Source organism: Corvus cornix, chromosome 3, assembly GCF_000738735.6.
Source record: "Corvus cornix cornix isolate S_Up_H32 chromosome 3, ASM73873v5, whole genome shotgun sequence".
Classification (NCBI taxonomy): domain Eukaryota; kingdom Metazoa; phylum Chordata; class Aves; order Passeriformes; family Corvidae; genus Corvus; species Corvus cornix.
In genome coordinates, this window is record NC_047056.1 from 109154416 (window position 1) to 109172989 (window position 18574).

At 43.4% G+C, this 18574-nt stretch overlaps 1 protein-coding gene across 1 annotated transcript; it reads right to left on the reverse strand.

Annotated features, from left to right (window-relative positions):
• Positions 1–280: 280 nt before the first annotated feature.
• Positions 281–18560, reverse strand: LOC104685394 (adhesion G protein-coupled receptor F4). The gene is made up of 9 exons (XM_010393243.4): positions 16199–18560; positions 12951–13052; positions 12541–12577; positions 12240–12400; positions 10959–11240; positions 8876–10240; positions 7954–7995; positions 7814–7873; positions 281–5578 (listed from the first exon to the last, which is right to left on the reverse strand). The coding sequence occupies exons 2-9, from the start codon at positions 13026–13028 to the stop codon at positions 5573–5575; spliced, it is 2031 nt and encodes a 676-aa protein (XP_010391545.3). The 5' UTR covers positions 13029–13052; positions 16199–18560; the 3' UTR covers positions 281–5572.
• Positions 18561–18574: the final 14 nt, after the last annotated feature.

Below are 18574 nucleotides of genomic sequence, written 5' to 3' on the forward strand. Positions count from 1 at the left end.
CCTTTCATCAGAAGCAACACAACCAGAATGACACAAAATTATTAACTAACAATAATTCTGCAAGAAGAGAAGGTTGTGTGGAGCCTTCTTTTTCAGGAACTGCAATGGCAGGACTGCAGTAATGGGTACAAACTGAAAGAGAAGAAATTTAGATTGGATATTAGGTGGTGAGGCCCTGGCACAGGTTGCCTGGAGAAGCTGTGGCTACCCCATCCCTGGAAGTGTCCAAGGCCAAGTTGGACAGGGCTTGAAGCAACCTGGGATCGTGGAAGGTGTCCTGCCCACAGCAGGGTGTTGGAACTAAATGATCTGTAAGGTCCCTTCCAACCCAGACCATTCCATGATTCTAATTTAGGATTTTAACCAGCAAAACGGGAAGCATTCCTTTAGAAAAAAGGAATCACATATTCATTTGGAGAATCACATTTTCCATGTTTATTCTTCATAAACACTCCAAATTGAAGCATCCACCATAGAGGCTGCCTTCTGCAGCTGCTACACAACTGCAGCACTCCAGATCATGTGGGAGAGCTCCTTTTTCCTTTTAGGTTTTCACACATCCATTACAGGAAGAAGACCCAAATTCCTTTAACACAGCTTGTAACCCGAAGGGTGCATTTGTGTACTAAATTAATTCTTCTGTCTGCTTCCAATAGTGGAAATCAATACAAATTCAATACTACAAGTCCTCTTCTGAAAGGGAAAAGACAGGTCAATCCATCAAAAGAAGCTTGAAAGGTGGTTTGATCACAGAAGAGAAGGCTCTCGTTAATCCCAGCAGTTACTTCTGTCTTAAAATATAAAAGCTTAAAAAAAGTATCAGTGAGCCTTTTCCCAAAAGCAGACATTTTCAAGAAACTTAGGGCTTGGCAGTTCATTTTAAAAGGAATTTTAGTGCCAATCAGCACACTTTAAAGTCAGCCTTCAATTCTTGTCTTCAATAGATCTTTTGACAGAGCCTGACACACATTATACTCCAGGAGCTTTACAGCTTATTGATAAAGAAGTAAAAATCCTCTATTCCACTGCCCTGTCCCTCCTCTGCCTTGCAGTGCCTGCACTTGAGGCACAGCAGATAACCAGGGGATTTCTGCTGCACCTCTCCAGCTGCCCAGATGAATCCCCTGGGCTCTCGGTAGCAAGCAGGGATTAAGACAAGATTTTGTAACAATGCAGAAGAAATCCAGGCTGTCCCAGAGCTCCCAAGCCAACCATCTCAGCAATGTGGGAGATTTTCAGCTGCAGCATGACAGAAACAAGGATTGCATGAGTAACTGTCATTACCTAGGGAAAAAATTGATCATTTACTGTGGAAACATCAGAAAGGCACACAACAGGGTGAGGGATCTGATGGGATTTAAACAGGCCAAGGGTACCCCAAGCCCAGCCCTGCTCCTTTGTAACACAAAAATCAGGATGAAATATTGACATCAGTGGTGCATTTCTGGAAGAAAAACACTCTAAGAGCAAGGATGTGGGCCGAATATATTGCTAATGAGCAGCAGGGAGTAATAAAGGGTTGGCACTGATGCAAGTATACTGAAAGAAATGCCCCAGCTTCCTTTTTCATACAATTGCCATCAGAGCCAGCCAGAGCAGAGAGCTCTGCCTGGAGATGGCCACCTCTAATCCCAGAAATTCACATTCGGCTGCTGCTATCAATACTGCAGTGGGAAAGACAGCCTGGGACAGGGATCAAGGGACCATTTCACAGGCTGGGGATCTGCCTTCACACCACTGCACAGAGCCCAGTAATTGTTTACTGAAAGCCTGTTTAGCAACATCAGGCTAAGGAAAACTCACTGCTTCTCAAAACACTCACTCCTCTATTAACTTATCCTTCTTAAACAAGGGTATTTAAAGCCAAACTCAAGCTAAATATAGCTCCATCTTCCAACAGCCCAGTAATTGCAACAGTCTGCTGTTCCCTGCCCAGAGAAGCTGCAGCATGAATAGGAATTGTATTATAAAACTCAATTTGCAGTGCCCAAGGGTTGGAATGATCTTGCTGATCAATCCATTGTTCAACACTTAATCCTCAAACAGCCCAAAGAGATGATTTATTACTGGTCCCAACCTGAAACAAAAGTACCCAAAGGGTACTCACACATCTTACATGCGTGTTAAAGAGCTGTAATTAAAGATTGATGCTTAAGTAAGCAAGAGAGCACTGGGCTTTTCAAGTTTAGCACTGCTGAGCAAATAAAAGTGCCTTTCCCTTGACTGGCTGCAGTTAAGTAAATAAATAGACCTCGGATGATGTTTTCCAGTTGTGAAAAAGAATGGCCTTAGCACATGGCTGCAGTAATTAGTGACAGATGAACTATTTTTCTCAGATCAGAAGGGACATGCACCTTTTCCCAAAGCCTGAAGTAGCCCCAGGGTGTCACTGGAGCCAGGCTGGGTTTCAGATACAACAGGAAGCTGAGGGGCCTGAAGGAACACACAGTGTCCAGCCACATCTGACCAGACACACACATTGCATGTAAACAAGTTCACAAGCTTTACACCATTAGAAAGGTTTCTCTGTCATGCCCAGATGGAAGTTATTGAAGAAAAACACCTCAAACCAGAGTGTTCAGAGAAAAAACATGGAAAGATTTCACTACATTAAAATCTAACAGGGAAGTTAAAATTCTAAACAACTCCAATGGCATTTTACAGAATCACAGAATGGGTCAGGTTGGACAGGACCACAGTAAGGTCATCTAGTCCAACATTCCTGCTCAAGCATCATCCAAGAGGACACTGTACAGGACTGTGTCCAGACAGTTCTGGAATATCTCCAGTGAGGGAGACTCCACACCCTCCCTGGGCAATCCATTCAGTGCTTGGTCACTGCACAGGAAAGTTCTTCCTCAAGTTCAGCTGGAACCTTCCGTGCACCAGTATCCATTTGATATTGATTGTGCCCCCTTGAGAGAGAATAAAAACAAAAATAATCTGCTTTATAATACAGAATATGTTAGAAATTGTAAACTACATAATCAGCATTGTCTGGCCTGCAGGATACAAATGGGATATCTGACCTGGGGGGCAGGGAAGGGGAATACTGGTGAGTTTAGAATTTTGACCTGATGGCATTCAGATTTCTGTGCTAAAAATATATTCCCATAGTGCTGTTGGCCTAAACAAAACCACTGAAATGAGCCAGAGAAGGAGGCAGTGCTCCCAAAGGGCCCTTTCCTGGGAGCACATCCACCAGGGATTTTAGGAGCATCCTCACTGTGGGGCAGGAGGTGAAATAGTGCTGCATGTCCCAAACTGTGCTTTCCCCTGAAATGAGACTTAGCTTTGGGAGGACATGGCCCTACAGACCCTGTTTGTGTAGCCACATGCTTGGCCACACAAGCAGTGCTGGAAGCCTATGGAAAGAAATGGGATGTGCAATGAATTGTGACACCTTGGCAAGGAGGGCACTGGGGGTTTTCAGGTCTCACCCCTTTGACAGGCAAGGTGGAACAGCTCCAGTCAAGCTCCTGCACATCAAGGGGTCCAACTATCCCACACAACACTGACATTTATTAAGCTGTTGCTACACAGATAATTTGGGAAACTGGTAGAATTCCAGCTCTGGTGATTCCCTCTCCTCAGCTGCAATTAAAGCTGGGCTGTCAGCCCATGGCATTCAGAGAAATACCAGTTTACAGCCTGCAAAAGACAGCTACAGCTTTTACCCCTCAAATATACTTATTCATGAAATGCTCCTGCATAGTTTAAGTTTGGGGAATTAAAAATAGAAGTTCAGTGCTCCTCCTCATCCTGGACCATGAACTGGTTCTCTGTAAAGCTCCCCTATCCCTGTTATTTTTAAATACCTAAATGACCATAAAACACAGGGGAAAACAGTGATATGTGCCAGGTGCTGAAAATACGCACCACGCTTCAAGCACCTTTTGATAAACAGCAAATGAAACAGATTCCTTTCACGATGCTATTGCAGGGGCAAGACTCCTGCTGAACTTCCTGTGATTCTGGAGGGGATGTCTATAATATGGGAAGCCTCATCCAAGACTACCTGTAAATTTCCCTCTTGTAACAGACTGGTTTAACATCCACATGTGAGAGGACGGCAGGTGCTGGGCTGTGGCAAGTTTTCTTAAATTTTCAGGTGCTGTAAAAAAATTCCAAACATTTCATTAATAAAATAACATCAAGAAGCAGACCTTGGGGTCTTTTAAAAGTTGTTTCAGCAGCACATAAACCCAATTTTACCTCTGTTTGAATAAAGCTCTCCAACATGCAGATGGGCTGTGTGAAGGGAGCAGGGATGGGCTCCTGTAACAAGATCAGAGTCAAGAAGAAAGAAGAGAGGAAGCAACAGAGGCCTGAGGAGAAGAAATGCCCCATGGCCCTCCAGACCCTCCTCAGCTGCTCCCACCAGAACATCTGGAGGTGGGTTTCTCCATGCCAGGGCATTTTTTTCCCTCTTCAGTAAAGGCTTGTTGATGACATTAAACCGTGTTATTTTTCTTAAATCTTCTATATTTCAAATGTATGTGAAGCCACATGGGTTTAAGTGATTTCTGATTTGAATAATACCAGCTAATACTGCAGGGCATTTATGTACATTTTTGGTAGAGAAGGATAAGTACCACTTCTTATAAACAATGACAAAATTTCAACTTTATTTTCATTTCCATCAATTTCTCCTGAGAAGAGCAATAATGTTTCTATCAAAGCCTTCATTAGAAAGGGTTTCTCATACCAAGGACAGATTTTCTAATTAAATTTGACACACTATCTCACGTGGAGAAACAATTTCCTTTGTTAGGACATTGCACAGGAGATGTCCATCCATTTGATTCAGCTCTGATGAGTATTCCAAGCTTGCTTTCCCACATCTAAAGGGGGAAACTGATTATTTGCAGAGTCCTCTTTCTTGTTTATCTCTGCCACTGTCTTGCAGGACAGGAAAAAGAATGAAAAATTCTGTCCTGACACATCAGAAAAGGGCTTTGTACAGTTCCTCTGACACACAAGTACTGAGATGGAGACAACAAATACTGGGAGGGAGAGAACAGCTGCAATGCAGAAACAGAATTGTCCATCAGTCTGGGAGGATGAATGGAAATTATGAATACAGTAGCAACAGATAGAATTAGTTTTGCTGGAAAGACAGCCAAAATCAGCTAGATAATGCTCAACATTTGTACATCACATGAAAAATTAAATAATTTTAGAACAGCTCCACATACTGTACAGCTCCTTATTGCACTGACAAAAAAAAAGAAAAAAAAAAAGAAAATAATAAAGAAATTGAAGCACTGAAATGGCAAACGAGGACAAACTCTCCTCACAGCAGTTTTCACAAAGGTGAGAAACAAGCTTTACGTTTCAGCATGTTTCCTCCAAGGGTTGCAGGAACACTGATGGTTTCCTGCTCCTGACAGCAGGTTCAGGGCCTTTTCTCTTCTGGTTTTCATGATGATTCCCATGGTTGTGCTCCCAGACAGTGCTGTCCATGCTCTGAGCTGGGGAGGCTCCTCAGCTCACCTCAAACCAGCATTTCTCTGCAGAAGTGCTCCTTTTCTTCTCGCTGGTCAGATCCACTGAAGACAACAGTCCACTGCTAGGACTAGGAGGGAAAACAATCAGGTCAGATTAAAAGTACCATCTGGGGAGGTGGACGGTCCATTTAAAACAGGATGGGCCTCAGCATCCTGTGAGAAACACCACAAAATGGTCACCTTAAAATGTGACCTACAGGAAAGGCTCCTGCAGGTCTGGGGAAACTCAGATACCTGAAGCAAGAGTCTGCATAACCCTTCCAGTGTTTTACATTGACCATTAAACCCCCAGATACACAGTTCCATTTTGGACCTCTCACTTCAAGAAAGACATTGAGGGGCTGGAGCGTGTCCAGAGAAAGAAACGGAGATGGGGAAGGGGATGGAGCACAAGTCTGGTGAGGAGCAGCTGAGGGAACTGGGGGGGCTCAGTCTGGAAAAAACGAGGCTCAGGGGGGACCTGCTGGCTCTGCACAACTCCCTGACAGGAGGGTGCAGCCAAGGGGGGGTCAGGCTCTGCTTCCAGGGAACAAGGGACAGGATGCGAGGAAATGGCCTCAAGCTGAGCCAGGGGGATTTAGATTGGATATTAGGAACAATTCTTTCACCAAAAGAGTGGTCAATCATTGGAAAAGGCTGCCCAGGGCAGTAGTGGAGTCACCATCCCTTGCAGGTATTTAGAAGTCATGTAAATGTGGCACTGAGGGACATGGTTTAGTGGTGGGTTTGGCAGTGCTGAATTAATGGTTGGACTCGACCTCAGAGGTCTTTTCCAACCTAAACAATCCTACAATTCAGAAGCTCTCTGAAACAAGACTTTTTTTTTTTTTTTTAAACAATCATCTTGGGTGTGACAAACTTCCCCAACTCTAATGAGTCAAACTCCATGTTTACATCCAAGTTTACAAAAGTGGATGACTCACATCTTTCCCCTCTGCTATGCCACAGTAAACACCTACACGTGGTTTCTTCCACACAGGAGAGTGACAACATCGACCCAAATTCCTGGACACACATAGCCATGGTTTCCACATCAAGGTTTGCCCAGTAAGATCACTCAGTACATTTATCAAATGTTGCTGAGTCATGGGATTAGTGACATTCCCATCTGTTATTTCCAGACTATTATACTGATGGTGTCTTGAGAGAATTTTAACTTTCCAACTTTCAGTCCTGACCTAACACCTGTGAAACATCTTTACTGGATCTTCCTGGATCTGTAAAAGAATTGTAATCTAAAAGTTGCACAGTCTCTCCTGCCCCAGATGACCCAAATGCTGGTTTCAGAGGGGAGGAATAGTTGGCTTAACCCCTCTATTTTCCCCTCATAAACGAAGAACATTTGAACACTGTCACTGGAAGATCTCTGCAGCTTTCAATACAAGAATCATAACTGAGCAATAGACTGGAAAAAAAGCAAGGAAATTATTTTGCCTGTGTCCAGACTGGACTGACACAGGTTTTTTTTGGGAGACAGCAGGAGCACTGCAGGTAATTCTTGAGACACCTAAAGGGGAGTCCCCTTTATAAATATTGTGTGAAACCACTAAAGCCTTGGTACCAAAAGAAATCTAAGGCCAACAGACAAAAGTTTTTCAGTAGAGGTAGGAAACACCAACTCAGTAATGTCAACACATAAATTCTGCCAAAGTTTTCATAGGAATCTTCTAAAACACAGTTTGTTTCCTTAATGTTTAAACATTGCTTTTAATGAATTGTTCTGATATTTAAAAGAACCTCAAGCTCTCATGAGTGCACATCAGTTAGCACCAGATACCCTGTCTGGGCTCTGTGTGGTTTCCATCCCTCAGCTGAAAGCAGAACAATCCTCTGATATGCTAAAGCAGCCCTGCTGGCACACAGATCCATATTTTTGTGAAAGCAGCAAACAGGTCAAAATATTGGGATTTTGGATTCTTAATTCCATTCCTTCATTATCCGGAGACCTTAAAGTAAATCTAATTCCAATATGGAGGAAAAAAAGTCACTTGCATTGTCTACCTAACAGGCTTTGACATCTGCAGGTGAAGAGATTAGATTAAAATACCACTGTTAACTTTGTAACCACAGCAGTAGGTTATGTAGGAGTCACAAAAATCTATCGATTGCCTCTTCTGATATTTAGATGCTTAATATCCTGAGCAGACTTTTGAGATACCTGTGTGTCCTTCAGCAAGAATTTGCCTTTGAAAAATGTTAAACAGTGTAAGACGTAGCAGATGGCTCCATTCTTTCCACATACAAACAAGATAATTTGTAAACTGGTAAATTAAGCCATTAATGGGAAAATAAATAAACTTTACCTTTTCTAGACCCCACTTCTGCCTTGATGAAAGGCAATTCATCCTTATGGCTTCTCTTGTCTGCAGATTTAAATAAAAAAATATTAAAGGGAACAGTTTCTCAGGGTGTAGAAAATGTTCATATAATCCAGAATAAGTACCTTTCTGTCCAGAAGTGTCCCAAACAGCAGGATGAAGAATCCCTAAGAAATTGCAAAACCAGTTAACAAAATCAGCATAACCACATGATATTTCTTAAGTGTTTCTAGATGTCCTTTTGTTAAGGAGAGATCTCATCAGCTATGATTCAGGTAACAGCAATGCACAAAATGGGTTTATCCACCCAGGTCACGTGGGCTCTCTGGGAACATCAGGAATGGATATAACTTGTCTTAATCCTAACTATGAGCTGGACTGATGGGTAACAAACCAGGACTTTCTCAGCCCACTCAGTGCAGCCTGAGCCAAGAAGAGCTAAGGCAGACTGGGTGTGCAGCAGTGCATCAGGTAGCACTGGGTGTTTATGCTGGTGAGTTAATCAAAACCATGGAATCAGTCATGGAATGGAAAGGTTTGGGTCGGAATTGGCCTAAAGATCATCCAGTTCCAACCTCCTGCCATGGACAGGGACACCTTTCACTAGACCAGGTTGCTCAGAGCCCCATCCAACCTGGTCTTGAACACTTCCAGGGATGGGGCAGCCACAGCTTCTCTGGGCAACCTATACCAGTGTCATCTTCAATGGCAAATGGGAATTTTCTGTGTATTTGTTAATCAGTAAGGATGAAACATCTTTGCAGTTATGGACGTTACCTGGTAGATTTTACATTTAACAGAAATTCATCACCTTAATTCTTCATCCCACTTCAAACCAGACCAGCTTGTTCCATTACCCATCTGCACCTACACCACCAGCCCGGGATGCCTCGTGCGTGTACCATGGGAAAGCACTGAGTGGAAGGGAAAGCTGAGATCCTACTTTTCATGCACAGCACGCACTGCCAGCCCCTCTTTGATCTGGTACTTTTATCCTAGGCTTAAGGTCTGAGCACACACACTATTCCCCAGTGTCCCAGAGTTTACCTGGAAGGCATTCAGCAGTGCAAATGTGATGTGGAAAGCCAGAGAGCGGCTGTCGATGATCGTTGCTAATCCAAACCCCCAGGTGAGGCCCAGCAGAGGTGTCAGAAGGGCGACATTTTTGCTGACCCGGATCATGCTGCTCAAATCTTGTGACTTGCAGCCTTCTCCAACAGAGGATCTCCCAGTCTTCACCACAACCACGACCACGACGATGAGATTCACAACAATGATGCTCAGGGCAGGTACAACAAAGGCCAAAAGGGCTTTTGTCTCATACCAATTGAGCCAGCAGGCTCCACTCCTTAAATAGCCATTTTTTGGTTCAGTAATAGCAACAGTGAGGATAGATATGACCAAGGGACATCCATATCCAATAGAGAATGCTGCAGCTAGGAATAGAGATCTTGTTATCTTCAAAAAAATTAATAATAATCCATAGAGAATCAAGAGGCCCAGGGTAAACATCCAAAAAAACAAGGCAAGATAGAAAAAGTGAAGGAAAAAAGTGGCTGCCACACACAGCTGGTAGTTCAGGTTTGTATTGTGCACAACGGCTGCCAGGATGAACAGAACATCAGCGACGAGAAGCGAGGCAGCGATGTTGACCAAGCAGAAGTGGCGCATGTAGGTTATTTCAGTTTTTGTGACGTGATGCCAGACCACAGCCTCGACGACCAGGCAGAGGACCAGGCTGAAAATGGACAGGCCCAGGCCCACCCACATGATGTAATCCAGCACCGAGCTCCGCGGCGCGGCCGGGGACATCAGGATGGAGAAGGATCTGTAGGTGCGGCGCCGGTGGGCGCAGACGCAAACCACGGTGGTGACGTTGTGGGCCCGCAGCTCGCACGCCCGGGGATCCCAGCGCCGCTCGGCCAAGTGCCACCCCACGCACTGAGCCCCCACCTGCCCCAGCTTGTTCAACTTCTCAAAGGTGAGCAAAATATTCTGGAGCTCCTCTGGCAGCGACACTGACAGCACCATCCCATTCACAAAATGGGGGTCCAGCTGGTTGCTCTCCAGGATGGCTCCGAGTGTTGGAAACGCAACGCTGATGGCTTTGGAAGCCCTGGGCAACCTCAGCAGCTCTTCTTCTGGAATCACCATTTGCCCAGTGATATTGCCTGTGCTATTGAACTCCATGGAAAAGTCAAAGCTCTTTCCTGAAGTGTTTCTGTGTATGCTGTAGCCTTTGGTAGCGATGAAGGGCTCCTGGATACTTTCTGACCCGTTCCTTAGAAGAAGTTTCCCAGCAAATAAATTCACTGAGTCCAGTAATATTGAACCAGCATTTCTGTCCTTTACAAAAGCCCAGTTGGAAATGATGGAGCTGTTCAGAATATGGTTTGCTATTCTGCTGTAGCTCTGAAAAAAAAAGCAAGGTATAATTTATTTTTTTTTATGTTAGAAGAAACCAATTATTTTTCTACTGGCAGAGCCTCCAAAAAGGCTCATTTAACTCATGAGTGATTTCTATAAAAGGAATAATCCTTTTGATAATATGTTCTCATGATCCATCCCAGTCAAACCCAAACATCTCATTACTAGAACTGTCCTATCCTCTTCATATCCTACACCAAAAGGTGATTGAAGAAGTAAATATAAAGCAAAAAGGACACCCTAGTTCTATTCCAGATACTGACCCATTGTGCATGTCTGATTTACACCACCCTCCCTGTATTTCTTCCCCGACTCTCTGATTTCTGAGTTCATCAGAGAAAGATCTCAGTGTTGTACAACACATGACAACACAGCTGCAGGTCAGCACCTCGAAGGCTGCCTTCCCTGCAGTGTCATACTTTAAAAATTAATTCTCCCTACTACTGTTATCCCATGCCTATAACAGCACTTCCTGAAAACTTTTGCTTTTAAAGAAATTTAATTCCACAGTCTATTTTCATCACACATGAATAGGTCAAACAGTTTCTCTGACAACAAAATATCCCACTCTGGAAACCCTTTCCAGGAGATCTCCATGTGACTTGCAGCCACCACTTCATTGGACAGTGGCTATAAATACAAAATACTTGTGGGTGCTCTGTAAAGCTCCGAAGCACCTCCCAAAGCCAATAAAAGTAAATACCTTCATTTTTCCTCTAGTGACATTCTCTGATAGCAGCAGGGAAATCTTCTTTAGCAATTCTACTATATCAGCAATGTTTCCTGGGATGGCTGGTGAAGACAGGATATCTGGGATGATGCACAAAAAATCAGCTTGGCAGCTGTGATTCCCAGCACCAAAATATTTTGCTCCATCTCCAGGCTTCCCATGCCCTGGCTTCCCTTCTCCTACAAAAGGAAGATGTTCTCCAGCACCACCACTGTGTCCTCCAGAGCATGGTAGGAGTTCACTTTGGGATATCCTCTGGAGGGAGGAAATAGATTTGAGACAATTAATGAAAAGAATGAAAATGAAGCCGCAGCTACAACCAGGCAAGAGATGCAGTGTTGGGTGTGCAGAGAATGTCCCGGCTGGACTGAAACCCAAACCAAAGCTCACCTGAGAAGAATATCATGCTTATACTATACACATGAAGGAAGGGGAGAGAACTAAATGCAGTGTCTTATTCTTGAAGTGAAATGAATAAGGATCTTGCAGCTGAGGAGGATTTGTCATAAATCATCTGATTATTACACACATTGGTGTTGTTCTTTCCTCGGGTTCATCCTTCTGTGTTCTTATCTTGGATTAGATCCACATGAGGAACACCAGACAAGTCAATAAGGCAACTTTGTTTCTGAATTATGTTCCCACACAAGAATTTCCCAAATTTATTTCCTATCACCTGATTTAATATTGTGAAAGAACTAGAGCAAGGTCTGATGAGGAGTGGCTGAGGGATCTGGGAATGTTCAGCCTGGAGAAAAGGAATCTTGGGGGGACCTTATCACTCTTTACAACTATCTGAAATGAGGTAATAGTGAGGTGGGGGTCAGGCTCTTCTCACAGCTAACAAGTGACAGGACAAGAGGACATACTCTCAAGTCACATCAAGGGAGATTCAGATTGGATATTAGGAAAAATTTCTTCACTGAAGGGGTGATCAGGCATTGGAACAGGCTGCCCAGGAAAGTGGTGGAATCACAATCCCTGGACGTGGGATTGTGTGGAGGTGGCACTTGAGGACATGGTTCAGCAGTGAACATGGTGGTGCTGGGTTAATGGTTTGACTCAATGATCTTAGAGGCCTTTTCCAACCTAAACAATTCTTTGATTCCATGAAGTCAGAACTTGTTATCAAAGTATTCTGTGTTTTAGGATCCCATCTCCCTTTGCTCAAGACTGAAAGCACATGGAACGAGGGTCTGTCTTTGCAAGAATTTACAAACACAGGCCAAAGTCAGTGCACAACTGTTTTCTCACCTGAAAAAGGGACTGAACATCCAGGCTTGCACAGGCATCTGACAGCATTTGCCACTTTCTGTCTTCACAGACAAAGCTTGTCTCCCCATGGAAGGAGGGAGGGCAAGGCTGAATACAAATTGCTCCTTTATCTTGGCAGGGAATGAGATTAATACAGGCATCTGGAAAGTAAACCAAGCAGATACTGTTACAAGGTGAAAGAACAGCATACTGTGGTCCTTGTGAGTAACAGCGGTGTAAAGTATTGATAACTGAAAACATCTCACAAAGATTAACCAAGGAACATAGTTGGTCACTGTACCTTGCTCATCACCAGTCTTTGATTCATTACTGAGAATCTGAAAAATAAGAAGTGGAATGTAGAGTGAATGTTTACATAAATAAATAAAAGATGACTCCTTGGTACAAACCAGAAAGGGTTTCAAGAGGAAAACAGTCCTTTTGAGGTCCAGAATGCAGAGCTTGTGGCCCTTTGCTCATTCAGACCAACTGAGAACTCTCTATTTAGTCTGTCATGAAGCCTTCAGCTGGACCCTGCTACTGAAGTGACACTCTGAGCTCGTGCACAGGGTCTCAGATGAGGAAGTTGTTTATGATGAGGGTGGTGAGGCACTGGCACAGGCTGTCCAGAGAGGCTGTGGCTGCCCCATCCCTGGAAGTATTCAAGGTCACTTGATGGGCATTTGAGCAGCCTGGTCTAGTGGAACTTACCCTGGGAGTGCTGTGTGGCACGGCCAGGAAGAAGTGCACAGCCCAAAGGAGCAGACAGTGGATCACCCTCACATCCATCCCCACACATTTGCTGCTTTCCTCCTGGAAAAAAAGATGTTAAAGAAGTTTAGACATCTCTGTTTCCACTTTTTGAACACAGTCTGATTACGAGCAAAAAAGCAGCTAAACCTATGCCAAAGACTGTCCTTATTGGGCTTGCAAGGTGATTTTCAGACATTCATAATTTATCACCTTTACTGCAAATTTTTTGTGGACCCTTTCTCAGAAAAAAAAAAAATAAAATCTGTCCTACACTGAAAGCTACTGCATTAATAATTTACTACAAACTGCAAGCTGGAGAGCTTATTAAATCAGTTCAGCCTGTGGGTCCCTTTTGAAGTGATTTAAGACAGTCTCATCTTCACCAGGCTCAATGGTCTGCTCTCCTTGGGCAGTTCCTGACATGTGAGTAGGAAACATGGGCACTCAAGGCCCAGATATCAAAATCTGAGGAACAAGGACCAGACTGAAGTAGAGTTATTTCTTTTGCAGAAGGATTCAGACCTCTATTTCCTCCATGACGTTTCCCATGGTCCTTGGTAAAAGCTAAACATCCTGGGATGCAACAGGACATGTTATGTTACAGGCGTATTTGTTGGAGGAAAATAATCCAGCAAAGGGAATGAAAGAAAAACAACATGATACATCAAATCTGATTATTAGATGCTAGACATGTCCAAGGCAAAAACAACAGCTGCTGTGGGTTTAGAAGAATTGAGACACTGATCTTCTATCACCATAAGTAGATTAAGTAACTTCCTAAAACAAAAAGAAAAATAAAATGCATGAAATTCATTGAGCTGGAACACTAAAGCAAGAAGCAAAGGCACAATGGCAAAACAGGGCGACAGCTGATCTCAGGAGATGGCAACATGAAAAACCTCATCAAATTACCATGCCTTGAGAAGAGCCACTCATTTTTCCCCCAACACATACTGATCAGCACAGATGATGCTGATCAGAAGCAGAAGGGCTCCTGCACTGATAGAGCAGAGATGTGTTTTCCCATCCAGAGGCTCCAGGCTCTCCCATCTGACAGCATCAAAGGCCCAGGCACAGAGCTGGCTGCCCCTTTCATCTGTGATGCTTGTCCACTGTGCTATGTTTTTAGATCTGTAGGTTTATTACTTAATTATGAAATCATCATAAAAGTAAGAGCTCAACTGATACACTGAATTTCTAAGGTAGCTCCAAAGGACAGTCTTGTGCCAGCCTTTGAATTCAAATGTTAACATGAAAGGCATTTTCTGGCTTAAAAGCTAGCAGCCATTAGCTCATCTAAGGAAATAAAACAGATATGGAGAAGGGAACCAAAATACTTGGATTGATATTGCCAAAGAACAGGAAGTGGCTGGGAAACACCTGCAGGTCTGAAGTGAAAGGCTGCACCAAATTCTTTTCCAATTTCTGCAGTCATGAAATGTTTATTGTGTGCTCGTAGTCCTAATTCCAGTTCACAGCTCGGAATCCTTGAGCTCATCGTGCCTCACTATTAATTAATTCACATTCATTTTGCATTTAATCACCAGTGGAACTCCACCTAGGGCTGTTACCTGTGAGTGAGGCAGAAATCTGGGACATCTCCAAGTATCTCGGGCTCACCGAGACAGCGGCACCTGCCAGCAGTGAAACACTGAGCTCACTCAGCTGCATTGTTTGACTCATCCTGGAAACCACCCAGTCCCAGCACTGCAAGAACCTGCCAAGGCAACCCCTGTGCAGCTGGAGAAACTTGGGGCAAAACAAGCAAGACAGCAGCAAGCCACTGTTACTTTAGGGAAAAACAGATGTAGTGACACAGGGACACGTGAAAGCCTATACAGAGAGAGGATGATTTATCTGTTATCCTAAACTATCTACTGCCAATAATCCCTGCCTTCTTAAGAAGCTGTAATCATGATACTCCTCTATTCCAGAGCTTTCTGCTCCATCAGGACACAGGTACATGAGCAGCTGAGGTGTCAATACTGTCTGATGTGAAAAGGAGTTTCTAGTAAGGGGACACTTCCACATGCAGCTCAGAAGACTGTCCCCAGCTGATGATCCTCCTTCTCCAGTTCATTTCAAACCCCTCAACACAAGGAAAAGAACAAGGAGACAGTGGATGGACAGTGGTTACAAGAGAACAAAGAGCCTCTTAAAACAGGAAAAAAAAAAAAACCAAACCAACTGATCATGAATTTAAAAAGTAATCCATATGTTGGTTAATGCTCACAGCCTTACATTCAAATCCCGTAGTCTGACTCCTGTTGATGTAAAATTGGAAGTATTTTGTAAAACCCTACAGAACTATCCTCCTTTCCTCTACCCCAAGCATATTCTTGATACTGGAAGGATGCACTCCACAGCAGCCTGGCATAGCTACCAGAGGGATCTGTCCAAACAATGACAACTATGGGAGTTACACCCCCCACAATGCTGGACCCAGTCTCTGGCCAAAGGGTCCTTCATCACCTGGAGTCACTTCTCTCCCCTCTCCACTACTCCAGAAAACAAACTATAGTTTACAGAGAAAGGGGTCCTACACAAAAAAATTACAAGTACACTTTTTACAAAATTAAGATTTACACTGACCTTGCAATAATTTGCTAGAGAAATATATTTTACCAAACACTACAAACTTGCAACTTTAACATTTTTTAGAAGTATTAAACCCAGTATTACAGAACCTAATCTATTGGGTTTTGAATGGCCACATGGCTTGCTTAAAACTCAATAAACCACCATAACATGATAACCTGCCACTGCTACCAAGCAAGTTAAGGCTGCAGCAGGAGGCTTTAGTGTTCACATGGTCATCCAAGGATAAAAGGTAAAGTTCTTAGTTCTCCAGAATGGTATTAGTTATATTTTTAAAGGAATAATAGTTGGAAAGCATGGATTTAAGTGAAGCAAGTTCTAAGAGGAGAGTAATCTTTATATATAGCCATAAGAAAACTCCAAATTTCTTAAAAGTGACAACACTGATTAGAGACCAATTACAAAACTATCAGGAAAAAAAATCAGAGGTTAATTATGAGATCTAATTATTTTCACAGATGTAAAGAGAATATAGAACTGAGGAAAGTGCAAAGTAAAGACAGCCTTAGCAGCTAAATGCATTTTAGATTATGAAGGAACCAATTTCACAGACCACTGATAATTCTCCAGCAGCTCTGAAATAATGGATGTTCTGTGGCAGTACTCACCGTTTTCAGAAGTCTAGGGTCTACTGTGAAAAGACTTAACCCAGCCAGGGACGCCAAGGTCTCAGATGTGACTGTCTAACCACTCATCTGCTGCCATCCTGCCCCAGTCTCACTCTCAGTCTTACCCAGCCCTGCCTGGGTGCTCCAATTCACTTGCAGTTTTTCCATGAAGAAATAACGTTGGGCATCAGCTGCTTCTTTTCTTGCCTGACTGGACAGAGGCTGAGGAACCTGCAGATGAAGGTATTGCACTGCAAAATGACAAAACACGTTACAAACACACCCACAAAACTGCCAGATTGCCACCTCTGCCAGGAGTCCACAGGGATGAGTCACACCTGAGTGGTTAGTGCCCTTCCTCTGGGTGGAGGCAGCAGCTTCTGCTCTCCTTATTTCATAGAATGGCTTGGGTTGGAAGGGACCTTAAATACCATGCAGTTCCAACCCTCTGCCATGAGCAGGAACACCTTCCACAGTCCCAGCTTGTTCTAAGCCCTCTTCAACCCAGCCTTGAACACTTCCAGGGATAGGGCAGCCACAAGTTCTCTGGCCAACAATTTTTTAAAGACCTCAAAATATCAATGGTGAAAATCTGCTCAAGTTAATTCATTATCCTTCATAATCCAAGAGCACACTACTGACAGCACCTTGTGCAGCTAAAAAGCTCAGTGGGCAAGTAATAACCTTTTGTTCAGGGCTACCGCATCATAAGGGGTGACAGATACCTGCTGAACATTGTGCCATGGTCACTGTTGACTCTCACCTCCAAGAGCCAGATTTCCAATATCCAGAAGTTTACAGCAAGTGGTTTATCACTACAGAAGAGCAATTCCTAACACTCCTTCACACAGGACTGACTTGGAAGAGCTCTGGTCACTGATTTTTTTTTTTTTCTACATTCCTGCAGTGTTTGCTGTCATTTTTCCTGCTGTCACAATTCCAGCCAGTCCTCAGTCACAGGCATGTCTCCAGTTTTTACCTGAAGATAGGGATTATTTACTGTTCTGCTTTGATACAGCCAGCCTCACATCAGTATCAAGTAGGAATTTAGGCAGGCACAATTGGGCACAGACAACACAACCCACCTGGGAAGGTTAAATTATTTGTACTTGATGCAATACCAGATAGAGGTCAATTAGGAAAAAAAACCAAAACAACTTTTAAGTAAGAAAGACCAAAAACCAGATCATGTCAAGGTACGGACATGTTTCAAAAGGCTTCTAGCCCATGTCACCTGGAGCTGTGCTTCTACACACTCCCTGAACCTTTACTGTGATGGCAAAACTGAATGCCCTTGATTCTCAACACATCCTCAACCTCAAGAGTCCTCTGAAGGACACAAAGCCCAGCATCCTGCAACCCTCAGACACACACACGGCTTCTACCAGAAGGAAGCTGTGAGAATCTGGGCTCCCAGGGGGCTTGGAAAGAGATTGAGACCATGACTCCCAACAAAGAGGGCACTCCAAACCCCGACCCCAGCAGCATCAGCCTCACACTTTGCAAGCTGGTTGGGGTTATTTGCATTCCTCAGGCACACACAGGGAGGGGTTCGTCTTCTCAGCACTTGCAAAATCCAATTACCCAAGACCTCCAACCAGCTGCTTCAATGCTGTGCTCACTACTTGCTTTCTCAGAGATCAGAAACATCTGATGCATCTCAGCAGCCAAAAGACAGCTGTGAAAACCTGATTTTACCATTTCCTTTGGAAAGAGTAATAGCAGACTTGTGCTAACTTATGCCTTTAACGAATACAAGTTATTTCTTTAGAAGTTCAACAGATACTTTGCTACACAATTCAAACCTTGCAATAATCGTAACTTTCCATAAGAAACTTCACTGCCATTAATATTACTGAAAAAAGTCATCTTTGTGGAAAAAAAATCAAGTAAGTAGACCTGTAATTTTCCTTTAACTATGCCTTGTGTGCTACCAAAAGATTTTTAGAGAATCTTAAGTTGAATAAAAACCTCACAGTGAAAAACACCCTTCTGCTGTTCTGTTCTTCATGTGCCTTTTCCCTCCTGCATATCCCTATTAAAGATGCCATTCCCTCAGTCTCCAGTTCTTCACTATATACTTCAGAAGGGATTCAAACACACATTTATCGGTGTTACTGAGTGGCAATAGCGATCTTAAAAAATGCCTCTGAAGATGCACAGTAAGGTCACCTCAATATGGGCCAAGAAGAAAAAAAGGGGGAATGAATAGATCCTGAGAAGTTAAAGATTCCCAGTTATACCTGCAAAGAAAAACATCAAGCTTTTCAACTGTTTGGGTCCTAAGCCACCCTGACAGACAGAGCCAGAGCAGTGAGTAAATGGAAATCTGAAAACTTTAAAGAGGGACTATATAAATGCTTTGCTTCCACCCCC

Excerpts from the sequence above, each read along its gene's own strand:
- LOC104685394 (XM_010393243.4), bottom strand. The coding sequence starts at position 13,028 with ATGGATGTGAGGGTGATCCACTGTCTGCTCCTTTGGGCTGTGCACTTC. Across the intron at positions 12,401-12,540 it reads AAAGACTGGTGATGAGCAAG|ATGCCTGTATTAATCTCATT; the intron begins GTACAGTGACCA and ends TTTACTTTCCAG. Across the intron at positions 10,241-10,958 it reads TCACTAGAGGAAAAATGAAG|AGCTACAGCAGAATAGCAAA; the intron begins GTATTTACTTTT and ends TTTTTTTTTCAG.